The sequence below is a fragment of the Schistocerca gregaria genome, chromosome 2, assembly GCF_023897955.1.
Source record: "Schistocerca gregaria isolate iqSchGreg1 chromosome 2, iqSchGreg1.2, whole genome shotgun sequence".
Taxonomy (NCBI): Eukaryota; Metazoa; Arthropoda; class Insecta; order Orthoptera; family Acrididae; genus Schistocerca; species Schistocerca gregaria.
In genome coordinates, this window is record NC_064921.1 from 300,768,744 (window position 1) to 300,796,606 (window position 27,863).

Below are 27,863 nucleotides of genomic sequence, written 5' to 3' on the forward strand. Positions count from 1 at the left end.
GTTTCCTTCTCTCCTTTTTCCTATACTCGAATTCCAGTCACCCATGACTATTAAATTTTCATCTCCCTTCACTATCTGAATAATTTCTTTTATTTCATCATACATTTCTTTAATTTCTTCGTCATCTGCGGCGCTAGTTGGCATATAAACTTGTACTACTGTAGTAGGTGTGGGCTTCGTACCTATCTTGGCCACAATAATGTGATCACTATGCTGTTTGTAGTAGCTTACCCGCATTCCTATTTTCCTGTTCATTATTTAACCTACTCCTGCATTACCCCTATTTGATTTTGTGTTTATAACCCTGTAGTCACCTGACCAGAAGTCTTGTTCCTCCTGCCACCGAACTTCACTAATTCCCACTATATCTAGCTTTAACCTATCCGTTTCCTTTTTTAAATTTTCTAACTTACCTGCCCGATTAAGGGATCTGACATTCCACGCTCCAATCCGTAGAACACCAGTTTTCTTTCTCCTGGTAACGACATCCTCTTGAGTAGTCCCCGCCAGGAGATCCGAATGGGGGACTATTTAACCTCCGGAATATTTTACCCAAGAGGACGCCATCATCATTTAATCATACAGTAAAGCTGCATGCCCTCGCGAAAAATTACGGCCGTAGTTTCCCCTTGCTTTCAGCCGTTCGCAGTACCAGCACAGCAAGGCCGTTTTGGTTATTGTTACAAGGCCAGATCAGTCAATCATCCAGACTGTTGCCCTTGCAACTACTGAAAAGGCTGCTGCCCCTCTTCAGGAACCACACGTTTGTCTGGCCTCTCAACAGATACCCCTCCGTTGTGGTTGTACCTACGGTACGGCTATCTGTATCGCTGAGGCACGCATGCCTCCCCACCAACGGCAAGGTCCATCGTTCATTGTACCTGATGCTTTGTCAAGGTTACCCACAGGAATGGAAGGATTGAAACGCGTGGAAGGACTTGGCGTTATTTTTGCCATTAATTTTATATCGGCAGAATCCGAACATCCGAGTAAACGAAATGGCGCAAAAAATAACTGAAAATATCCATCATGATCCTTACTTTACAGAGACATTTTCTCTGTGTATCCAGACCTCATTGCCTCCTAATCAAATAGGAAAATGGAAAATTACACGTCATAACTTGTTTTGGAGAGATAGCTTAACATCATAGCGTTGGTGTTTATGCATTCTGAAGGTAGTGGAAGACAAAGTGGAGTGGTGGTATATTCATACAGGATATAGATACCTCGGAATCAAAAAGTGTATAACTCATATGAATAAATCTTATTATTTTAAGAAGCTAGGACATAAAATAGCATCTTTAATTAGAAGCTGTGAAATCTGTCACAAAGGGAAAGCGAATAATACTCATGTGAAGTACAAAAGGTAGCATTATTATTCCCAGGTCATTACACGACCCCACAGCGGCATATTTTTTTGGACCAATTCCACAAGGAAAAGGAGGGGTATCATACATTTTGCTCATCATAGAGTGATGGTCAAAATATGTTGAACTATATCCTACTTAAAAAAAGCAAATACGCACACAGTTATACAATGTTTACAACAATATTTCCTAGAAGTAGGTAAACTGAAACGGTTTCTTACAGATAATGGACCATAGTTTGTAAGTAATGAATTTAAAGAATTCCTGGCATGGGAAGGTATTCGTATTCATTAGGTGTTAATATCCAATTATAACCCGTCATCAAACCTGTGTGAAAGAGTAATGAAGGAAATTAGGAAGTTACGAGATGGAATCTAAAATTTTTGGGACTGGTGCTGCCATCTGGAAAGTAGTAGTAGATCTTTGCACCACTAGGTGGCAAGAGCTGCATATCTGATGAGGCAGTGTGCAGAGTGGCATTCAACTGGGAGGACGTGTTGCATGTCCACAATGATTTCCGCGACACTCTGTGTGGCTACTTACACAAACAGAACAGTGCGTGTGTATCAAATTCTGTCTTCTTGTCACGGGATATTAACAGCAACGAGACCTGGATTTACGGTTATGACCCAGAGACAAAGCAACAATCGTCCCAGTGGAAGAGCCCGGGCTCTCCAAGACTCAAAAAGCGAGACAGGTGAAGAGCAAAGTGAAGAGCATGATCATCGTTTTCTTTGATACCAATGGAATTGTGCACAAAGAATTCATCCAACCCAACCAAACAGCAAATTCCTCGTTCTACTGTGACTTCTGTGACGGCTCCATGAAAACATGTGGCGATGACTGCCCGAACTTTGACGTCAAGGGAACTGGCCACTGCATCACTAAAATGCGCAATACGCCCTGTCACACGCTCTTGCTCACCAGGACCTTTTTGGCAAAAAACAACATGGTGGTTGTGCCCCACCCACCATACTCGCCAGATTTGGCACCTTGCGACTTCATGCTATTCCCAAAACAGAAACCCAAGTTGAAAGGCTGTCAGTTCGACACTCTAGAGAGGATTCAAGAAGCATCGCTGGTGGTGATAAACAACCTCATAGAACTGGACTTCCAGAAAACGTTTGACTAGTGGCAGAAGCGCTGGGACCGGTGTGTACGTGCGGAAGCAAACTACTTCGAGGCTGATGGTGACCTGACCAAAAGTAAGGTTTTCGACAGATGACAGTACCAGTCCCAAAAATTTTGGATAGCACCTTGTATGCTGTACTTACTGTCATGAGAAACACACTTTGAGGGCAACAAAAGTTAAAGACTTTGAACTTATTCTGAATGAATCACCACATCTATCAACTGAGTTAACACCTTTAGAAGTTATAGGTAAACCTTTCATAGGAGAACCTCAAATTAAATGTTTTAATTGGGCTGAACAACAGAGTGTCGATTATGAAAAGAATCAGGAAATAGTTTTAAAAAAATTAATTGAAAAAGCACAACGAAGATTAAGTAAGCATAATGAAAAGGCTATGGAACCTCAATACCATGTGAATGACCTGGTTCTCATAAAACAATCTTCAAAGCTCGAACGCTAAAGGAGGAGACTTAATTTTTTCCAGAAATATGAAAGACCATACCAGTCTCAGGACTGAAGACCACAACAACAACTGGGTGCAAACAGTGATCCTTCCTAAGACATTTTTAGTAGATCCTACAACTGGATCAGAGAAAGGGAAGTACAATGTAAAAGGCATAAAGTTGTTTATCCCCCAGGGACATTAACGATCTGAGTTAACGGGAGGAGCGATGACCGTCAGATCCCGAGTTGTTTTCTTTGTTTCTTCCGTAATAGTCTTTCTGCACCGAATTCCTATCAAACTATTCTGTTATCTAACTCCCAGGGATGTTAACATTCTGAGTTAACAGGCAGAGTGATGACTGTCGGATCCCGAGGTGTTTTCGGTGTTTCTTCCACAATAGTTTTCCTGCACAGAATTCTGTTAAAATCTTGAACTATTCTGTCATCTATTTCAAAAATCTTAAACTATCCCATAATCTTATTACACAGAAAACTGGATATGACTACAACTCAGGAGAATCACAGAATAAGAAAGACAGTGATACGGCATAAAATAAAATGAACGGAGTATTTTACATGTGGATGAAGTATAATATGAAGAGCTAAACAAGTGTGATACTGTAGTATATAGATTTTCTACTTTTTACAGACTATTTTATACTTTTATGAGATGTGATGTACATGGGAGGGTTTGAATCATTTTTGAAAGGGGGTGGGTATTGTGAATAAAAGCATGCTTTATGAGAACACATAAATCATAACTAACACAAAACACACACCACACCTTTCGAACAACCCTTACAAACAAGTGTGCCTGATTCTTCATCATTTGCCGTTTCCATAGGGTTGCTAATATTTCCTTCGGGGGCCTCAGGGGTGAAGGTGGAAAAGTCTGTTCTGTAGGAGACGATTTAACAACAAACATCCTCCGGCGACGTAGAGATCCTGGGGAAGAGGGCTTGGGAAGGGTTTCCTGTCTTTGGAGCTATCTTCTTTCTCTTCTTCGATCTTAGCAACCATTGCTATGTATTTCCTTTCTTACTACTCATTTGAGAACCTGTTTAATTTTTCTCTCTTTCCATATGCACATACTTCTATCGCAGAAGTCCTACCTAGTTTAGGTAGTTTCTAATAACCTAAATCTTATCTTCAGATAAGAAGGCAGAAGAATCAGACAACACGAACACACATCACATACATGCAAAATTACATTTAAACACAAACAATGAGATTGCTGATTAGAAACCTGTCACCGTGTGAGAACTGCCAGGAGTTGTAAATTATAGGTAGACACAATATCTACTAAGATTATAGAAGTTGAGAAGTAGAGGACTGTAGGGATTAAATGATATATTAAGAAGTGAATGCGAAGTGTAGAGTAGATTTGTAGCTTTAGCAGAAAATACTTAATTATAGTATACATAGAAACGTGTACTAGGGGAATGAACCATGAGGCCTACTCCAAAAGGATAAGAGGAGTGTACCTGGCATTTACTAAATATAAAGGACAGTCGTACCTACATGGAGATAGGACAACCTGTGGCCTAAAAAATAGGAATGTTTTATAAAGGGGTGTACCTACAAGAATGGAAAGAGGAAGTGCTCTCATAAGGTCAATCCACAAGCATGGTAAAAGTACTAATCATTGGGAAAAGGGACAGTATCGCGACAAAAGTCACAAAATTTTGTAGGAATTATTCTGGAAAGTTTGAATTCTATGCACAACAAGCATTAATATGTTTCATGGAAGTTTACAAGTTTCTAGAGAACACTTTCATTTTGCCCAGAGTTCCTCCAAACTATGAAGAATAGTAAAAATAGTACATACTAAGGAAAGATAGTACAGTAGATGAGAACAGAAAGTAGAGTACTCATGTGTCATAAACAGCTTGAGTTTACGATTGGAGACAAAGAGTCCTCATAATTTCTAAATATTAGAAAAGTTTAGTAAAACCTCACACAAATGTTCTTGTCTCAACAAAGAAGAGTAAGAAAACTGCAAGACTAAGCAGAAGCCTGTTTAAGAGAGTACAAAGAATTTTAGTTGGAAAAAAATAAGTATATAAACATATAGAAGAAAAGTACATGGTTATGATATGTACTTTTTGTTCTGGGGGATGTTATTTACATAATGGTTATGTAAAAAATATTGTGTGTTCAACTGGGGGGGGGAGGGGGGGGGGGGATATATAGTGTTTTGAGAATTTCTGCGTAAATTCTAGAACCAATCTGCCTTCTACCATCTCGAACACACAATATTTTACATGTGAGAGTGGGATGCTAGAATCCTACCTACTGCATGTCACATGTTTGTTTGTGTGTGTGTGCAGGTGTGAAATCAGTCGCGAGCAGAGGGTAGATGCAGTTAACAAACGGCACCAACAAGAACTTGACGAGCAATCCATGGAAGTTCTAGTGAAAGCATACGGAAGAACCATGGAACTTCTAGGTTATTCTGTGTTAATCGTATCAGTGACCATTGTTATAAATAACAAGAACAATTGAAATTCGCAAGTCCAAAAAAGAAACTCTTAACACAGACTTGTTAGAGGCAAGACATGTTTATGATGGTTGTTAAACCAGCTCTGTTTTAAATGTATCTTAATTGTTTCTAATGTGAGACGACACGAGTGACTTACAATAAGTCGAATATTTATGTGAGAAATGATAATTTTGTTCTTTATGAAGTTCAAATATACTAATAGTTGTTGAAAAGTATTCTTCAAGTACTTAATTATTTCTCAAGTAGAGAGAGAGACTAATGTTCCTGTAACTAGCATCATTCTTCTGAGAAGAAGTCTATAGAGATACCAGAAGCTGGCTATCCAGAGAAGAAGATTGGCTGTGTACACCAAGTACGTCGACTCGTATAAGAGAATTGGGAAGTTTGCACATACACTTCACACACTCTCAGTCATCAAAACATTAGAAGGTGCATACAACTTCCTATATAATGGTGCAAAAGCATGATGCCATGTTACATCACCCTCAGGCTCAACAACGCTTCAGATAACAAAGTGTCAATGTTTGTGAAAAGAAGGCCACAACTCAGAAGCTAATGTGACATCTAAGGTGGGTTAATGATCTCACATTGGCACCAAATTTCACCACAATTCTGTCTAGTGCCACTGCATATGTGTCATTTGATTGGAATGTTGTCACTCACCCTCTTACCCACATTTCAACCACTTCATTCGATGCTCTGTAATTGAGGTCACATCTGTGATGCCCAGCATTGAAATCATACTGTTTTCTTATGAGTGGCCGAGGAAAACATCGCTACTCAGAATCGCCACGGAAAGGCCGCAGAGCATGGCATAAAGAACGTTAATGAAACCACCCCTTTCCCTGGGGTGTTGATTCTGAAGCATTTCGGAGCTGAAAAAGACAGTTCACAGTGCTGAAAAAGACAGTTCACAGTGTGAAGTGCAACAAGGAGACATTATCCACAACTTTGACACTGCTGACAGCCTCAGCTGTTTCATCCCTTCTCTGTCCTCCTGTGATCATGTCACAGGAGAACACAAAAAAGGAGAACTGAAAAAGTCCTGGTACATTTAGTTGCTTTGGATCAAGTTAAAATTTTGGTGAGTGGTGTTGAATAATCCCCAGTGGTTCCAACCTGTAGATGAGAACAAAAATTGCAGTCGTGTTGTGCTCCAAACAGGTTAGATCACGTCTGATGGGGGTGCAGTCCCACAATGTCCTTAGAGAAGGGTAGAAACACTCAAGGGTGTCAGCAGTGTCAAAGGTTGTGAAGAACATCTTCCTGTTGCCCCATCGCACTGTAACTGTCATTTTCAACCACGGAATGTGTGGGAAGCAACGCCCCAGGGAAAAGGGTGGTTTGATTGACACACTTTATGATACCTGCTGCAACCCTTTCATACTGATTCTGAATGGTGGTGTCTGTGGAATGTTTTCCTCAGCCACTCATAAGAAAACTGCACGATTTCAATGCTGAGTGTCACAGTTATGACCTCCATCACAGAGGCATCAAAAGAAGGGGTAAAATGTGGGTAAGAGGGGTGTTATCACAATGTTCCGATTGTGTGACATGTCCAAAGTGGCATTGGGAAGAACTGTGGTAAATATTTTGGTGCCAATGTGAGATCATTAATCCACCTTATACGTGACAAACTTCTTAACTGTGGCCTGCTTTTCACAAGTGACGACACCTTGCTGTCTGAAGCATCATCAAACCTGAGGGTGATGTCGCAGGACACCGTGCTTCTGCTACACTACAGAGGAGGTCTGTATGTGCCTTTGAGCCAAATTCCAAACAGAAGCACAGCAGTGGATGGGAATTAAGAGGGGTTTGAAGAAGTTGTCTTTTAATTCTGTTGCACAGTGTATTCAATAATAAACAGTTCACTTAACAGATACTTGCATTAGCATGTAGCAAACATAACTAACAATCAAGTTTTTACATAATGTTTATTGTGTGGGGTTCAATCAGGGCAATACTAGAGCAGGATAAGATAGTCCCCATGTGCAAGCATAGAGGGGGGTCACAAAAACAGACCAGAAAAAACCCAGAGAGAGTCAATTTAAGAATTAACCAGGAGAGGTACACGAGTTGTTCTACTCCTCGTGTTCCTACCTTCTGGATAAAAGAAGAAACCTTGCCCTCGGCCCAAGACTGTAGACATACACTGTTGTATTAGTATCAACTCATTCAAGTAACATAATAAAGAAATAACTACTACCGTACTTCTACCACTAACACGTAATGTACTATGTGGTAACAGTGTGTTCAGTTCATACAACTGTCGCCTACACAGCTCACTCATGTTCAACGATGAAGTTCTTGCTACTATGGTATATGCATCAATGAGTTCAAATTATGATAAAGCACCTGAGGACTTTGCAAAGAGAAAGTTGACAAATGACAGTTAATCACACAACAATTTGATAATGGAGAATTTTAATATGAAAACTACAGAATAATTCATCCATGGGAAACTGGATGTAATACAAGAAATGGCACAGGTTATTCATTATCAGAATATGCTGAGAAGAACAAAATTCGCTTTTCTTTTTTCAGACGAAGACCACCAGGAAATAGGCTTGGCAAAGACCAAATTCAACTACAAAATTAAGTTACTATATTTAAGCAAACAATAAATAAACTGTTCAAAATATGAGACAATTCAGAAAAAAAGTATACACACCCTCTACTCTCATCAGCATTCAGCTTCTTCTGTTTTGAATACAACTTTTGAGTTTTTTTAGGGTCTCGCAACATAATTGTGCATGGATAGTCTCCTCCTGAGGCAGAAATTCGCCAAAATGATGCCTTTTCAAGCCAAAACACTGAGGCCACGACCTTTTTTTTTTGCCCAAAATTGTGGTTCTCCATTTTTTGGCAGATGTAGAATTGGTGGGATGCCACTGTGACAACTGTCTTTTTGTCTGAGGCATGTAACAAGCCACCTGCATTTCATCCCCAGACACTATACATCTCAGAAAATCCTCATCTTCCTATTCAAGTTGCCCCAGGAACTCGCATGTGCTAATGACGCAGTTTTTCACGTGCTGCAAAGTCAGTTGTTTTGGGCCCCATCTCGCACACAGTTTCCAGTATCTCAGTGTTTCTGCAAGTGTCTTTTGTAAGACATTTGTGGAGAGTTGTGGAAACATCATAGAAATTTCATCCCCTGTCTATCAGTGGTTTTCACAAACAGTTTCCTCGATACTTTGCACCAACCCTTTGGTCAAAATGAAAGGTCTTCCACTACTGCAATCATCATGAACATTTGTTCTACATCCACTAAATGCCCTACATCACTTGAACATTCTTGTTCTGTCCATAGCACCTTCGCTGTAAATCATTTTGATTCGTGAAAAAAATTCAGTAGGTGTTATACCTTCCACGAGTAGGAAACAGATCACAGTATGTGGCTTGCACTTTTCAGTCTGAAGACATGTTTGATGCAGCTGTCCACATTAGTCTATCCTACTTAAGCCTCTTCATCTCTGCGTAACTACAGCAATCTTCTTACTGTAATTAAGCCTTGGTCTCTCCATACAAATATTACCACCACACTTCCCTCCTTTACATTTCCCTTATCTTGATGCCTCAGCATATGTTCTGTCAATTGGTCCCCTTCTTTAGCCAAATTTTGTCATAATTTTATTTTCTCCCCATATGAATTCAGTACCTTCTTATAAGTTATCCAACCTACCCATCTAATCTACAGCATTCTCTTTTAGCACTACACACTGAAGACTTCTAGTCTCTTCTTATAAGAACTGCAATCATCGAAGTTTCACTTCTGTATGAGCCTGCATTCCATACCTTCAGAAACAACTTCCTTGCACTTAAATTTATTTTAAATGGTTCAACAGTGGGTTCTTTGTGAAATATGATGTGAACAAACTAAACACCATTTTGTCTTGGTTCACAAAACTATATTTTAGTAATTAGATTTATATTCAATGTTAATAAATTTCTCTTTCTCTCTAATGTTTTTCTCGCTATTGCCAGTATGCATTTTATATACTCACTGCTGCAGCCATCATCACTAAGTTTTTACCAAAATTCACCTGCTACTTTTGGAGTAATTTTCTAATATAATTTCCTCAGTTTTGGCTTATTGAGTTTGACTACATTCCATCAGTTACTATTGTGTAACTTTTGTTGATGTTCGTATTACGATTCATTTTCAAAAAACAATCCACTTCATTCAACTGATCTTCCAAGTCCTCTGCTTTCCATGACAGAATTACAATGTCATTTATAAACCTCACAGTTTGTGTATCTTCTCCCTGAACATTAACTCCCTTTCCAAATTTCTTCTTGGTTTCCCTTACTGCTTGCTAAGTGTACAGACTGAATAACATTGAGGGCAATCCTGCCTTTCTCCTTTCTCAACTGCTGCAATCCTTTTATGTCCTTCAACTCTTATTGCTGATATTCACACCTGTCAGCACCTGCCTGCTTTGCAACTGGGATTAGAAGGTTGGTTGGTTGGTTGGTTGGGGGAAGAGACCAAACAGTGAGGTTATCGGTCTCATAGGATTAGGTAAGGATAGGGAAGGAAGTCGGCCGTGCCCTTTCTAAGGAACCATCCCAGCATTTGCCTGGAGCGATTTAGGGAAATCACAGAAAACCTAAATCAGGATGGCCGGACGCGGGATTGAACCGTCGTCCTTCCGAATGCAAGTCCAGTGTGCTACCCACTGCGCCACCTCGCTCAGCCAACTGGGATTAGAAATCTGCACACCAAAAACTTTTAGTTATAATATCTTCATAGTGTGTGGTACACTGTGAGAAGTAACCACTCTTCTACTCGGCAGCCTTGAAGGATATCTAATCCCCAGCACTGTTTGCCACTGTCTTGCAAGACCGAATACGAAGTGTGCCTCTGGAATAAAATGATAGTCATCTGTGAAAGGGTGAAGTAACATTAGCGTTTAACATCACGACAGCCATGATGTGATTAGACACTGAGAATAAGTTATTTGGACGATAAAGGAGAAATAATTGACTGATTCCTTTTCAAAGGGATCGTGCAAACATTTACATTAAATGCTTCCAGGGAAATGCTAAATAGTCTACTGAGTTTTGAAGCTAGTTCCTCCTGAATGTGCATTGATCACTTGTGCCACTTTGCTTTGTATACTCACTCAGAAAATAAAATCACAATGATTTACACTATAATTTTATTGTCCTCATCTATAAAATAAAAACCAAAAGTATTGTATTATTCCCAGTGCAATGACATTAGTGGATGATGTACTTCATAATTAGTATTCATCCTATTTATTTTGGAAATTTCTTATTATTTGCAATTCACTAATAAAAATAATTAAGTATAGTGTAAAAACCACTGTTTAAAGAATAAACAAAAAATAAACATAATACTTTGAGATTTACGATAGTAAACTATCAAAATACTTACCTCTCCACCTGAAGAGCCACCAACTATATGGTTTGTATTGTAAGGATTGTTTGTCCTCCCATAGACTGTGTTTGAGCTTTCCCACCACATACACAATTCCGAAATATTTGTAACAGCTAACGGAATTCCGCCAGCTTTTCGCATAAGGGCAATGACTTCGGCATCTTCAAGAGCTTTTATATCTTTTCTTTTGTACAATCCAGCAGTGTTTGACAGGCCTACAGTATGGAAAGAAAAATCACTCTTTTAGGTGAGTAAACAAATATTTTCTTGTATAATCACCCTTAGAAGCAGTAGAAGGAAAGAATAAAAGTGAAAAAAGAATTTCAGGAAAAGTTCCACTTATCCAATCACTACTCAGAGAATCAAACAACAGTACTTTTATCCCGGAAGTTGCAGTTTAAATCAAATTAAAATTCTGTTTCTAAAGTGTAGACTCGCTACAGCAATAAACATTGATCTAATGTTGACTGGCTCCATAGTACGAGCACAATCATTAATAATATAAGTTTTCTGTAATTTACAATTTATCAGCTTAAGTAGATGAATAAAGCCAACCTAAAGCTCATTAGGATTGCCTACCAGGTTCCAAACTACATTTAATGGGAGTATAATACCCATTTACATGATTTCTTAAGATGTTCTAATATGGGCGAAGAACTGACCAAAAGTCTTCTTGATATCTTTCAGAATAATCTCGTGTTGCACAATACACAATCAACTATAGCAGTACCATACAGCCCATAACTAGAATGGATATACACCACTATTTCTGCTTTATTATCAGGCAGTATTCTTATTCATATCAGTGGTGACCATTTTTCAACTTTCATCAGTTCTGAAATAGCTTGTGGAGAGTAGAGCAAAACTCATTTTCCTGTCATGTTGGCAAGAGGACACAGGTGCAAAATCGTCACTGAAAAGGAGAGAAAGAAAAAAATCTGCCTTCAGCATATAACAACATAGCTGGAAGCCTTCCCCCCAGATTAAACACAATATGTTTATCAGATGGGGGTTGCCATGCTATTATATATTGTTACTATATAGTTGAAGTCTTTGAAGACAACAGCTATGGGAGTCTAGATACTAGTACATCAATTACACACAGTTTCATTTTATGGCAAAGAAAGATAATAATGAGTAAACCAAATTTATCATTTCTACTGAAAAAATTGGATGCATGACGAATGGGAAATTGAAAGATGGAATGATAATACATTAAAGAAGACTGGACTGGATGGAGCTACAACTAGATTAATGTCTCTCAAAACCTTCACACTAACAGTTTGGACAGGAATGTGAAATGCAAACAGTCCAGCAAAGCAAAATTATGATTCCCCCCCCCCCCCAATAAATAAATTTAATTAATAAATAAATTTAATAAATAAATTTAATTAATTAAAAGTGAATCTGTACCATCAACCAACATGTTGGCAATGAGTCTCTTAACAACCCCACATTTCCACACCTCAGGCAACTACCCATTTTTAGTAAAATCTCATTCTCCTTTACCTAAAATTTGTAGGGAAAATATTCAACACAATTTTATTGAAACAGTATGAGAAACATTGCCATTTCTAGAATTACAAATAGTAACTTTTGTGTTGTTTTTAAACTAATGGGTTTAACAGCACTGAAAAGATAGAACTGCTTCAAAGCAAGATAATGTGTCAGTTACCTTTCACTTGTATGCAGTCTTTTGTTGTAAACGGGACACCAAGAAAAGGTGTATCTCTTGCAATTTCATCAGTACTCTTTGTTTCTGATGCAATAAAACTGTCTATTTCCCTTGCTTCTTTCAGGGCATCAGAAAATCTCTCATCTACCATGCAATTTAAGATAGGATTTATTTCTTTTATACGAGCTATGTAAGCTTCTATCACCTGGACACTTGAAACCTACAATTAAAATAATAGTGTTAGAAATTACAATGTATGAATTTATATAATAGAGGGAAACATTCTACGTGGGAAAAATATATCTAAAAACAAAGATGATGTAACTTACCAAACAAAAGTGTCGGTATGTTGATAGGGACACAAACACACACACAAAATTCAAGCTTTCGCAACCCACGGCTGCTTCATCAGGAAAGAGGGAAAAACAGAGAAAGACGAAAGGATGAGGATTTTAAGGGAGAGGGTAAGGAGTCATTCCAATCCTGGGAGTGGAAAGACTTACCTTAGAGGGGAAAAAAGGACAGGTATATGCTCACACACATACACACACACACACACACACACACACACACACACACACACACATATATATATATCCATCCGCACATATACAAACACAAGCAGACATGTGTAAAGGCAAAGAGTTTTGGCAGAGATGTCAGTCGAGGCGAAAGTACATATGTCTGCTTGTGTCTGTACATGTGCAGATGGATATATATATATGTGTGTGTGTGTGTGTGTGTGTGTGTGTGTGTGTGTGTGTGTGTGTGCGCGCGCGAGCGTTACCTGTCCTTTTTTTCCCCCTAAGGTAAGTCTTTCCGCTCCCAGGATTGGAATGACTCCTTACCCTCTTCCTTAAAACCCACATCCTTTCATATTTCCCTCTCTTTCCCCCTTTCCTGATGAACAAACCGTGGGTTGCTAAAGCTTGAATTTTGTGTGTGTGTTTGTGTTTGTTTGTGTGTCTATCAACATACCAACGCTTTCGTTTGGTAAGTTACATCATCTTTGTTTTTAGATAAATGTATGAATTTACAAATACGTATACATTGAGGAAAGAGCCAGGATGGAATATAACATATATATGAGGATACAAGCCTAGATATCAAACAAGAGAGACAGTGAGCAACAGACAGGGTCTAGAATGAACAAAAGGACTGCTTCCATCCTTTTTTTACACAGCAAACTACAGTGCAGCAGCCAGTAACAGAATGGTGTTGCAGTCAATCTTTGGATTAGTTAACTGTTTTGCTTACTTACGTATATTATCTATATGTACAGCCAAAATAGAAGGAAGGGCAGCATTAGAAGTAAATTTTCAATCTGTTTGTTGCAGATCAACTTCACCTATTGTGTAGCTGTCTTCAGTGCATTATATCAAAGTCATGATGACTCATCATAAATGCAACAACACTTGGTACCACTTCATATGACAGATTACAGCTAGCTAAAACTGATCTGCAATAAACATATTAAAAATATGACTGATGCTGCCATTCCTACTATCTTGGATCTCATTAACATGGTCGTGGAGCATGCTGTCCCTGATGAAAACAAACTTGATTTGCATATAGTGTTGGCTTAAGCTGCCAAGTCAGCAAAAGTAGCCGCAACACAGTTTAATTGTACCAAAAGTAAAATTCACAAGAGAAAAGTAAAATATTACAAAGAGGCAGAATGACTAGCCAGTACTTACCTTTAGTGGGGGAAATTTGTGTACTGCCAATAAACACTTTAAAGTGGAAAGAAACTATTTCTAAATTTTATAACTATTGGTTCCTTCCTCAGTGAGGAAAGAGGGATACACAGGAGGAAGAGCACGTCATATCGACCCCAGTGTGAGAGAGGCTTACCTACTGTGAAGGTGAGGGAAACAAAGATGAAAATGCGGAGCAGGGGGCGGGGGTGTTAATCAGAATAGTTTTTTCACTGTGAAATGTCTGTATCAGCAGTATTTGAATTTTGTCTCCTGGCAGTAAATATTCATCAGCCATTCTGTCTCTCTCTTATTTTATATTAAGGAACACAGATTTTCAATAACTTGCCATCAGCCATAAAAAAATTAACTATTGGTAACGTTCAATTTAAGAGGAGCCTAAACGATTAACTGGTGGCCAACTCCCACACCACTGACAAATTTCTTAATAAAACCACATGCTGTGCATATATTATTAATAATGTCAAATAATGTGAGTATTATGAAAAATGACATTTCAATTACATAAGCACATCAGTGTATTGTACATTTACATGTTTTGTAACAAGTTTGTTATTACCTTCTAAACTGAAGATTTCTTTGACTTATTCCACATCTACTAGGCTCATTTCACTTGGGATCTGTGGAAAGTACATTAGCACATAGTTTTTTCTTTGTGAATGCAAATTGTGTATCCTTGTTTCCAGACACGTTCTACATCCTTGAGGATCTCCTCATTATGGATACAAGAATGAAAAGTTCATCTAGTCTAATAGTACCTTTTACATCAGATTCAGTCACTGCAAACATATGGAAAACATTATACCTCTATGTTAAATTTGCTACAACTGAATGCATTGCCTCTGTTTCCTCAAAGGATTGGATGTTCCAATTCCTACCCCCTTTACTTATTTTCATCTTTTCCACTGCACTAAAATATTATGCTTTGAAATTGCACACTAGTGCACTGCATTACAGAACAAATCAGAAAACAGTGGATATACTGTGTTAAACTACTTTTCATGTCCCTACTTCCACTCAATTAATAACAAATTACAGAATTTAAGTAGCATCAAAGACTCGAAAAAAGTAAAGTTCTCCAAATAATGCAACACATCAGAATATATAATGAATGTGGCAGGGCTTATATTAAAAATTATATAAATACAGCTAGAATAATGTGCTCTGTAAGAAAGGAATCTCCATGAAGAGTATTCATTTCACACAAATAAGTGAACAATTGAAATTTTCATGAGAAAGAATACATGGCTCAGTAGAACCAAGAGGCCCTGTTTACCATCTAAAAATATTACGAATTTCACAATATCATGTATTGTATAGAAGCAGAAATAAGAAAACAGGCAATCTACAACCAAAGCAAACAGCTGGCTGGTAAAAAAACTACCATCCTACGGCCACATTTTATCTTTCAGCTACAATAAAATCACTTTAGCTTCATGGTGATGGTGAAGGTAGTAGTGATTACTGGTTTGCGACAATAGAGTGGATCCAGAATGAGATTTTCACTCTGCAGCGTAGTGTGCGCTGATATGAAACTTCCTGGCAGATTAAAACTGTGTGCCCGACCGAGACTCGAACAGGTATTGGCAGTAGTAAAGCTGTGAGGACCGGGGGTTAGTCATGCCTCGGTAGCTCAGATGGTAGAGCACTTGCCCGCAAAAGGCAAAGGTCCCGATTTCGAGTCTCGGTCGGGCACACAGTTTTAATCTGCCAGGAAGTTTCAATAGAGTGGATATTCGTGCACATTTTCTATTCTATTTGTGGAAGAAATAACACAGTTACACAGTCTCATTCTTCATGACAGTAAATATCACTAATGGAAATTCCTGGATGGAAACAACAAAGAAAAATGAGATGCAATTTGTAGTGAAGACAAGGAATCATCGTAAAATAAATGAAAGTGTGTCGACTGCTATATGGTTTAAAGGAGGTGGAGTCTGCAGCAAAATTAAAGTCTTTTTATTATAGAAGCTCAAATATAGTACCTCTTTTTTCTTTATACCCTATCAGATTTTTTAAAAAATTAAAAAATTAAAAAATATCTTATCAGTCTACACATTGGTACCCTGGGATGCTCTCTGTGTATGTGTGCAACTTCTGGACATCTCTGTGAGCGGCAATGCAGTACTGCACTGACATCATATAAGGCATGGCTTGGGCCACATGGTCTCTAGGACAAATGACTTAGTTTTAGTAAAAGATGTCCATGATAGTTCCAGCTTAAGGAAAGAGAGAAGTGAGTTCTTTCCATGGTATTGTGGACCTTTTAAGTTGATAGGAATACCACATCCTAAAGCACTGCTCCTGGTTGATACAGCTAAAGGCCAGGAAAAGGGACTATACAATGTTGATAAGGTTAAGAAATGTACATCCCCAGGAGATTGCACACTTTCCCATCAGAAGTCTGAGTTAATGGCTTCGGTATTTCTTCTTTCGTTTTCTCCTTAAGTCATTCCTTGCCCTTAAGCTATTCTGTATTCTGTACCTCTTACTACTATATCTTTTTTAATAACTACATTGTAAAAACAAAAATATAACTGGAATTATCATTTTTTTAGGTATTAATAAATACATAGTTTGTTTCTTACAGAAAAACATATACATGCATATGTATATTGTTCTGTATAATTATATGTAAAAAAACAAAGATGCTGTAACTTACCAAACGAGAAAGTGCTGGTATGTTGATAGACACAATAACACACACACACACACACACACACACACACACACACACAAATATTCAAGCTTTCACAACCAAAGGTTGCTTCATGAGGAAAGAGGGAAAGGCGAAAGGACGTGGGTTTTAAGGGGGAGGGTAAGGAGTCATTCCAATCCCGGGAGCGGAAACACTTACCTTAGCGGGAAAAAGGACAGGTAGGCCTACACACACACACACACACACACACACACACACACACACACACACACACACACACACACAGGCAGAGATGTCAGTCGAGGCGGAAGTACAGAGGCAAAGGTGTTGTTGACTGGCAGGTGAGGTACGAGGGGCGGTAACTTGAAATAAGCGGAGGTTGAGGCCTGGTGGGTAACGGGAAGAGAGAATATAGTGAAGGGCAAGTTCGCATCTCCGGAATTCTGATATGTTGGTGTCAGTGGAAAGTATCCAGATAACCTGGATGATGTAACACTGTGCCAAGATGTGCTGGCCGTGCAACAAGGCATGTTTAGCCACAGAGTGATCCTCTTTACCAACAAACACTGTCTGCCTGTGTCCGTTCTTGCGAACAGACGGTTTGTTGCTGGTCATTCCCACAGTGTAGGCGTGTCAGTTGGTAAATCATGTGGGTGCTTTCACACATGGCTCTGCCTTCGATCGTGTACACCTTCAGGGTTACAGGACTGGAGTAGGTGGTGGTGGTGGTGGTGGTGGTGGGAGGGTGCATGGGACATGTTTTACACCAGGGACGGTTACATGGGTAGAAGCCAGAGGGTAGGGAAGGTGGTCTGGGGATTTCATAGGGATGAATCAAGAGGTTACGAAGGTTAGGTGGACGGCGGAAAGACACTCTTGGTGGAGTGGGGAAGATTTCATGAAGGCTGGTTCTCATTTCAGGCCAGGATTTGAGGAAGTCGTATCCCTGCTGGAGAGCCACATTCAGAGTCTGATCCAGTCCCGGGAAGTATCCCGTCACAAGTGGGGCACTTTTGGGGTTCTTCTGTGAGAGGCTCTCGACTTGAGGGGATGAGGAAGTGGCTCTGGTTATTTGCTTCTGTACCAGGTCGGGAGGGTAGTTGCGGGATGCGAAAGCTGTTTTCAGGTTTTTGGTGTAATGGTTCAGGGATTCAGGACTGGAGCACATTCGTTTGCCACAAAGACCTAGCTGTCATAATGGAGGTACTGTTGCTTGTTGGTGGGTTTGATGTGGACGGATGTGTGAAGCTGGCCATTGGACAGAAGGAGGTCAACGTCGAGGAAAGTGGCATGGGATTTGGAATAGGACCAGGTGAATCTGATGGAACCAAAGGAGTTGAGGTTGGAGAGGAAATTCTGGAGTTGTTGTTCACTGTGAGTCGAGATCATGAAGATGTCATCAATAAATCTGTACCAAACTATGGGTTGACATGCTTCGGTGACCAAGAAAGCTTCCTCTGAGCGACCCATAAATAGGCTGGCGTACGAGGGTGCCATCTTCGTACACATGGCTGTTCCCTTTAATTGTTGGTATGTCTGGCCTTCAAAAGTGAATTAGTAGTGGGTCAGGATGCAGCTGGCTAAGGTAATGAGGAAAGGGGTTTTAGGTAGGGTGGCAGGTGATCGGCATGAAAGGAAGTGCTCCATCGCAGCGAGGCCCTGGATGTGCGGGATATTTGTGTATAAGGAAATGGCATCAATGGTTACAAGGATGGTTTCCAGAGGTAACAGATTGGTTAAGGATTCCAGGCCTTCGAGAAAGTGGTTGGTGTCTTTGATGAAGGATGAGAGACTGCATGTAATGGGTTGAAGGTGTTGATCTATGTAGGCAGAGATACGTTCTGTGGGGGGTTGGTAACTAGTTACAATGGGGCAGCCAGGACTTTTGGGTTTGTGAATTTTAGGAAGTAGATAGAAGGTAGGAGTGCGAGGTGTCGGTGGGGTCAGTAGTTTGATGGAGTCAGGTGAAAGGTTTTGTAGGGGGCCTAAGGTTCTGAGGATTCCTTGAAGCTCCGCCTGGACATCAGGAATGGGATTACCTTGGCAAACTTTGTATGTAGAGCTGTCTGAAAGCTGATGCAGTCCCTCAGCCACATACTCCCGACGATCAGGTACCACGGTCATGGAACCCTTGTCAGCCGGAAGAATGACGATGGATCGGTCAGCCTTCAGATCACGGATAGCCTGGGCTTCGGCTGTGGTGATGTTGGGAGTAGGACTAAGGTTTTTCAAGAAAGATTGAGAGGCAAGGCTGGAGGTGAGAAATTCCTGAAAGGTTTGGAGAGGGTGATTTTGAGGAAGAGGAGGTGGGTCCGCTGTGACGGGGGAAGGAACTGTTCCAGGCAGGGTTCAAGTTGGATAGAGTCTTGGGAAGTTGGATCATTAGGAGTAGGATTAGGATTACTTTCCTTCATGGCAAAGTGATATTTCCAGCAGAGACTACAAGTGTAGGACAGTAAATCTTTGACGAGGGCTGTTTGGTTGAATCTGTGAGTAGGGCTGAAGGTGAGGCCTTTGGATAAGACAGAGGTTTCAGATGGGGAGAGAGGTTTGGAGGAAAGGTTAACTACTGAATTGGGGTGTTGTGGTTCCAGATTGTGTTAGCTAGAATTTTGAGGTGTTGGGGGGAGTGGAGCTGGAAGTGGGAGATTGAGTAGTGGGAGAGACTGGGTCTGTGTGCAATGAGAGGAGGTTGAGGTTTGTTGGAAAGGTTGTGGAGGGTGAGTGAGTTGCCTTTCCGGAGGTGGGAAACCAGGAGATTAGACAGTTTTTTGAGGTGAAGGGTGGCATGCTGTTCTAATTTGTGGTTGGCCTGTAGGAGGATGCTCCGAACAGCCAGTGTGGATGTGGGAGAGGATAGATTGAGGACTTCGATTAGGGATAGGAGTTGACAGGTGGGTTCATTGGCTGAGTTGATGTGTAGGTGAAGGATTAGGTGGGTGAGGGCTATGGATTGTTCGGTTTGGAACTGGTATAGGGACTGATGGAAAGAAGGGTTACAGCCAGAGATGGGAACTTTAAGTGTGTGGCCTTTGGGGGTAATGCCAAATGTCAGACAAGCCTGAGTAAATAAAATATGGGAGCGTAATCTGGCTAGGGCAAAGGCATGTTTGCAGAGGGAATGTAAATAAAACTTAATGGTGGTGTTGTGGGGATGTTATGAGGGTGACATGGTACTTAGAAGGTGGAAAGTGTAACATGAGGCTAAAATGAAAATAAAAATAACAGTATATGGGGAGAGATAAAGGTGAACTAGAAAGCAACTGGAGTTCTGGTGTGATAAAAGTCGAAAAAGTGTTGGTTAAAGTTGAACTATGTTGATCCTGTGGTGAACTTAGGTTGGTAAACAATGATGTGCACAAAGGTTAGGGAGTTATATTGCCTCCAAAACACATTAAAGGGTGGAGAAATTCGGGAAAATTTAGAAAAAAAACTGCGGTTAAATGTATTAAAAGGGTTGGTTATGTGGTGGCAGATTATGAGAATGAGGCTAACAATTGTCTGACGAAGAAATAATCATGTTAAAACCTGTGGGAAGCTGCTAAAAAATGATTGGTGATGTGGGAAAAACGGGAATGAAAATAAAGCAAAAGTTGTTAGAACTAGCCGAAATGGTTGTTTAATAGGTGAAAGGAACTGAAGCTGTGAAATAGTATTCACGAGATTACATGAGAATTGTTTGTATAGTGGGAATGGTGGATCTTATAGCAGCGGTAGTGTTGAAAGCAGTAAAAAAAATTTTTTTTGACTTGGTTTGGAAGTAAGTTACGTATTATTGAGTATAATAGGCAGGATAAAATTGTATGGTAGATTACAGTAAAAAGGGAAGGTGAATACAAAGTGAAACTACTTGCACAAACAAAAAGAGAAAGTAAGATGACAGAAAAGATTTCAAAATGCAACAGTGACAATAACAAACATAATTGTTGGGTTCAAATTAATGATATGAATATAATAGAGGGAAACATTCCACATGGGAAAAATATATATAAAACAAAAATGCTGTAACTTACCAAACGAGAAAGCGCTGGTATGTTGATAGACACAATAAAAAACACACAAACAAACACACACAAACAAACACACACACAAACACACACACAAACACACACACAAACACACACACACAAATATTCAAGCTTTCACAACCCAAGGTTGCTTCATCAGGAAAGAGGGAAGGAAAGGGAAAGACAAATGGATGTGGGTTTTAAGGGAGAGGGTAAGGAGTCATTCCAATCCCGGGAGTGGAAAGACTTCTGTACAATTACAATTTTATATTTTTTTTAAGAGGAGCAATATAAAATGATATCGTTTCTATTGGTTTCATACGGGAGGTTCTTTACAGGTAGATGGTGGAGATGACAACAGAAAGACCGGCTTTTGTGGCAACTGATGATTAATTAAGTTCCCACTACCCCCCTTCCTCCCATGTTGTTGTTATTTCTCTCCACACTTGCAATCGAGATTTGCTAAGGTCAGTTTCGGGGGTCTGTGACAGCAAAGTTGTGACAAGTCCATTCTGCATGAAATGCTGAACAATTTCACGACGACTGACTTTAGCATAAGCAGGAATTTCTTAGGGTATGCGGTGGTAAGAGATTCTGTCTTTCAAGGCTACCTTATTTCCTTCTTTGAACTTAATATATCTATTCATTACTTCCCTTTCTTCCTTCTCTGCCAGATGTACCAGTTCTGTTTCCCTCTATACATATGAAAGTTTCTATCAGTGAAACCCTTCTCTTTTCCACATATTTCTATCACAACCTGTTGTCACAGGATGGCTGAGCAGAGCAATACATGTGTGACAATATGACATGGAGAAGTGGATGGAATTATCACGCCATACACACACTGTGGATGACATCAGTACACTGCATGTTAGGCATGTCACACAGTAAAGGGGGAAAGCTCTTGCATACAGCACAACAGTATGAAATATGACGTGCAAATGTGAGTGTATTGAGAAGAAGATAACAATGTCATCTAGTGATAAATGAATTAATGGTTAGCACAGTTGCATGATAAGTAAAACAAGATCATTTTAGCAGCAGACACGAAAATTAGGCTACATTTAAGTAACATAACATTCAAACAGTGTCAGAAGACAATATTTAATCGCACAGATATATATTATAATGTAAATGTTTTACAAAATAAGCAACAACAGAGAAAATAAAATATAATTATCTCTACTACCCTAGCAGGTTTGGTCATCAAATATACAATCCAGATGAAAATGGCAATTTCAGTCCTTACTTAGGATGCCTTGTGGAATTTTTAATAATGAAGTGAGCTATATATGTTGGCTTGGAATAATTTTAAGTACAAACATAACAATAGATCTAAATGATCCTAAGAAAAAAAATACTCTTGGAAATATCTTTACCTAAAGCTGTACACTAATGCAGATGTGTTTTCGTTTAGTGCAAAAATATGTTGGTAAAAGCAATTTTGTATAGGAAGTATGGTGCAGTATGCTTTAAAACTGAGATAAAGGCAAGCCAGAAGTGAAGGACCCCCTTTCTGTCAGGATGTGAGATATGAAACTAAGGTATTGAGCAGACAGATTTTATATATGAAGTATATCCAGCATTAGGTAAACTGAGGGAGCTGAAATGGGTAGGCATCTATAGCACCTATAGAGAAGCTATCCAACACCTAAGGTCAGGTACATTCAAGAAGGAATGGCCTGTACCATATTTTCTGCAGAGGAGTCTGGTGATGGTATACCAAACAGAGGTGCCTAGTCCTTTGGTTAGATGAATCCACAGAGGGATAACCTGCGAAGGGGGTATCCAAACTAGTTAGTGGCAAACAAATTTACTCAGGAACCAATGTGTGGTAATATTCATTCCATGTATGTTGACATTTTCAAATCTGAGATTTGGATGGTTAAGGATGAAGCTAAGTATACCATATCACTAATGTAAAACCACTGCTGTAGCCTAACAATGTATTTCAGTTTAAATGAAGAAAACACATCACACGCTCTTATAACCTAAAAGCACAATTATTGATTCAGAGTGTGTAACAAACAAGCCTGAACACAATGGTGTAGTCCACTACTGGAGAAATAATTCATGCTAACTCTTTGAGACCAAATAAATAATCAGGCAAGAACATTTAAAGAAAATATTCACTATATTTATCAAGGAACACTGAAATGGATAACAAATTGTAATTAATCAAATATGTGAATTTAATTGTAAAGAGTGTGTTAGAGGAGTTTTACATAAAATCTTTCTCTCAGTGGGGGAATCTGTAATGTAACACGAGTTATTCATGAGAATGATACATGTTCCACAGAGAACCCTCATGCTGAGGGAAGGTGGTTGTGTCTTTCATAAATGTTTTATGTAGCATGTAAAATATACTGTGTGTGTTCTGAACTGTAATCTGTGCAGATGGTGCAACTGCAGTGACGTGACAAGAGGGATAAGGTGCAGCATGTGAGTGCGGTAACGCTTGCTGAACATGCTTTTATTCTTTGACAATTTCCCTTGAAGATCTCATGAACACCTCAGAGAAAACGACCATATTACAATGTAAAAACTCAAGCCACATGAAGACTGTAATTCTTAGACCTGACGCTGAGTTTGGTGTGGTCAGATGTACTGAATAATGTATCTGAAGTTATGAGTCATTGGTAATTAGATCTTTCTTCACAATTAATGTACACAGCTGAAACAATACAGGTGTTTACACAGGCCGACGAAAAAAATTATTTCAAAAACTTTTTTTACTTTGATAGTTGATATTGATAGACTTATGAGCTGAATCCAAATCTAGCCTTATGTTTTTTGTATAACCCATTGTTTTCAAACAACATGCTTTTTATTATATAGTATAAAAATCCTATGCTACATGGTAAATTGGGAAATTAATGAAACGCTTTGTTACAACATAAGCATGATTTGTATTTACAGTAAGCTACTTAAAACAATGATGTGCGTTAATACAGGTTTCACTTGTCAGCTGGAATTGGTTTGTATTTTCTTTCTTTTTGAAAAAAAGCTTCTTGTGTAGCTTTTTCTATGATGAGTTGCTTGCTGAACTTCTCAGTGAAGTGACCAACAGTAGTCCCCCATCATTTGGTGTTCCAGCAGTTGATCTAAATCAGATTGTACATCAGAAATTACTTCTGTTGGAATAGAATTTAAATCATCTGGTGGTTCAGGAACCGGCAAATCTACAACATGTCCTACAGATCGGATGGCGGAGGGAAGGTTAGGGTAGCTTATTATCTTCTTGTTTTTCGAATTATGACCACTAATATCAACACTACAAAAGTAGCAATCATCAGAATGCTTTTTTTCTCCTTTTTGGACCCTTTTCTCTGATCTTCAACACACACATCACATACCTTATGCAGCACCCAAGATTTATATTGATCACCAAGTTTAGATCCAAAGTATGACAAATACACCTTTTTCACAAAGTCTGTAATGTTTCTTTGGTGTTTTTAATCACAAATTCACCACAAATATAAAAAACCTGTCAGCAGAGTTTTTATAACCATGATTAGACATGGTACTGAGCACATGTACAGGGAAAGGGAAAGTGAGGTTAAGTTAACAGTAAACAAAACACCATCTGCTAACACAAAAATAGAAGTAACCCTTTTTGGCCAGCAAATGCACGGCCATAGTACAAGCTAACAAAACCACGAGAACAAAACAAAAAGTTGACAGTATTTGAAAAAGGACAGTTAAAGGCAACTTAGATAACATCAAACTGGCAGATCTGTCATGCAGTGTTCCCTGCTCGTGGTGAGACAGACAGGTCACCATACACAAACTTAGAGGGGAAACACCGCGAGTTATTTTGCTACTTAGGTAGCAGAATTCCTCAACTTCATATACTTCTTGATCCCCCATTCTGATTTTAAGTTTCTCCCTATTCTCTTATCTGCTACTTCTCATTAATTTTTTCTTTCTTCTGTTTACTCTCATTTCACAGCCTATACTCACTAGACTGCTCATTCCACTCGATAGATCCTGTAATTCTTCTTCACTTTCACTGATGATAGCAATGTCAGTGCTTTGTACAAATTCAATTTTTTCTAACTTGCTATGACAATTTGTGCAAAAAAAAAATACTAGCAAAACCAAAACAAAGTTCATATTTCTTAAGCATGTACTAGAGATGAAATTTTTTCCAAGCTGTTGACATGTAAAACTGACAGTGGCAACATGACTTTTATGGGAAGCAATATAAAACCAAAGGTTATATTTTTTACTAACACTTGTTTTGAACAGCAGTGCTGCTGACAAGATGATTATTGTGTTTACTATGATTTATATATGTTTGACAATGCCACTATGGCTCTAGTATATTAGAACATGTTTTTATAAAAAATATATGAGTCATCATATTTAAAACACACAAATTCACAAGTATGTCAGTAATACTTTTCATGACCGTCTATTTTCTTGTTTTAAGATGTATCTGCTAGTTGTATGTGTATATTTTACTGCAGATCTGAAGCTGGTCATTATGGACAGAAACCAGTAGACTGACGACATAAAAATTTATGACGATAAATGTGAAGTGAAGGAAACTTGGTTTACTAGTTTACAAAAGTTATTAGTTCACACCTTCCCCTACTATCCCCTACAATACTGACTTCTAAATAATATGCAAACTGTGTGACACTTGTATTTGCCAATAACTGAAAGCATAAAATTTGCCAATAGTTGAAATCATCAAGTTGTTGTTGTTGTTGTTGTTGTCTTCAGTCCTGAGACTGGTTTGATGCAGCTCTCCATGCTACTCTATCCTGTGCAAGCTTCTTCATCTCCCAGTACCTACTGCAGCCTACATCCTTCTGAATCTGCTTAGTGTATTCATCTCTTGGTCTCCCTCTACGATTTTTACCCCCCACACTGCCCTCCAATACTAAATTGATGATCCCTCGATGCCTCAGAACATGTCCTACCAACCGATCCCTTCTTCTAGTCAAGTTGTGCCACAAAGTCCTCTTCTCTCCAATTCTATTCAATACCTCCTCATTAGTTATGTGATCTACGCACCTAATCTTCAGCATTCTTCAGCATCATCAAAGGGTATGCATAAAGAAACAGACATGTTTTTAGAAAGAGGGCAATGGTGGGTTAGGGGCAGAAGTTATAGAGCCTGTACTTAATGAAGGCCGTGTGCCCATTCTTTTGCGACCATTGTATATCTCATGTAGAGATCAAAGGAGGAGGAGGAAGAGAGACATTAGATTATGTACAGAGGCATACATATAGTCATTTTTCCCTTGTTCAGTACACAAAATGGAACAGAAGAGAAAAATGCTAACATTAGTATGCATTACCTTTGTCAGTGCTCTGTACAATGGCTTGCCTTAATGCAGATGTAGGTATAGATAGGTGTAGATGTATTGATGCAGATGTAGATGTTAATCACAGGTAAACCTGGGTTGCAGGAAGTATAACACAAACGCAAAAAAGGAGTAGGTAAAATTTTGTTTTATGGTACCTTACTCACCTCCTTTCTCTTGCCAGTCGTTCATCAACAAATGAAGCCTTTGATTTAACAGTCCAGCTATTGAATATTAGATCTAGTTGAAACTTCATTTTTATTTCTAAACAAACAGTGTCACCAACTTAAGTTTCATCTATGGATAATCATATCAAAGAACCAAATTTCTTTATAGTGTAAAATAAAAGTACTTCCCAATTTATTACTCTCAAATAGCAATTAATGGGAATTTTTATAAGGAATACAGACTGTCAAAATACCTTTCTAGTTCTTATTTTCAGTGCAAGTGTGGATGCAGGCTCTAAAAGCAACAGGTTGTTAATGGGAGGAACTACTTCACCTTTCCCATGATAAACCAACTGCAAAAATCCTGATACAATTAATTCCAACACCCTAAACACAAGGCGAATAGCTGCTCTTTGTAATCTTCTTGCGACTTCAGACATCTGAAACAAATAAAAAAATAACTTTCCACTTACTAATCAATAAAAAGTTAAGTATATACTGCCCCATCTTGCCCTGCTGCACCCCACTTCACAAAAAGTTAACACGCGCACCCACGCACACATTTTCAATAGATCACACAGGGTATGAAACACTGCAGGCTATGAAATGAATTGGATACAAAAAAAATGTAGTAACACATCTTGTCCGACAATTGATTCAAACATAATGCTGGTGCTCTCTCTTAGGTTTTCTCGGAGTGACTGATTGATAGTGAACTTCCAAGTGTTCAGCTGAGTTGTTGTGCCATTTCCTGCACAATATTTCGATGACCAACCCAGCCATCTTCTTCATGTGCTTAAAGCTTTGCTGCTATTTGTACTAGCTGCATGGCTTGAGTCAAGGCAGTGAGTAAACATAATAGCAAAACTTGCAACACCTAAAGAAGATGGCTGGTTCAGTTGTCAAAATATTGAGCAGAAAATGGAAAAACTCAGCTGAACACCTGGAAGCTCACTATTAACAAAGTTGGTGCCTTCAGAATAGGTGAGATGATTATAATTTAGCTGTTCTTGTATAATTTTCTTTGCAAGTATGAGGATGAATAGCAGCTTTATGTGCTGTGTTACACTTCCCACAAATGCCAAAAATGTTACTTTCAGAAAAACTTTTATATCAAGTTGCCCAGAATTCTTTAATATAGTAAGCTCCTTCTCATGTATTTACCAACTTAAGCTGTGACTATCTGTATAAGTGTTCCTGTAGGTATTGCATAATATTCTGTATAAAATAGCCTGGCCTAAAAGACAACAGTGAACAAGAAACTTACACAACGCTTTTATAGTCTGGACTCTGTCTTCCTTAAACATATCATACTGCACTTATAATATCTGATCAGGACTGGAAAAAACATCATGCACGTACAAGCAAAATGGATAAGAAGGTGCACACAAGCTGATCTGTGTATAAACATTACAAAATTATTACTCAGAGCTACTTTAGAACACTGCAAACAAACAGCAGTGAAT

At 38.9% G+C, this 27,863-nt stretch overlaps 1 protein-coding gene across 3 annotated transcripts in view; it reads right to left on the bottom strand.

Moving 5' to 3' along the window:
* LOC126336917 (fatty-acid amide hydrolase 2) overlaps window positions 1-27,863 on the bottom strand; it is a 144,395-nt gene that overhangs the window by 91,694 nt on the left and 24,838 nt on the right. For 2 of the 3 annotated variants that reach the window (XM_050001056.1, XM_050001058.1), the window contains exons 2-4: window positions 26,652-26,837; window positions 12,529-12,748; window positions 10,851-11,068 (exon numbers count right to left, since the gene is read on the bottom strand). In XM_050001056.1, coding sequence (XP_049857013.1) covers window positions 10,851-11,068; window positions 12,529-12,748; window positions 26,652-26,837 — 624 coding nt within the window. The remainder of the gene's footprint in view (window positions 1-10,850; window positions 11,069-12,528; window positions 12,749-26,651; window positions 26,838-27,863) is intronic. The other variant, XM_050001059.1, reaches the window with a different exon arrangement.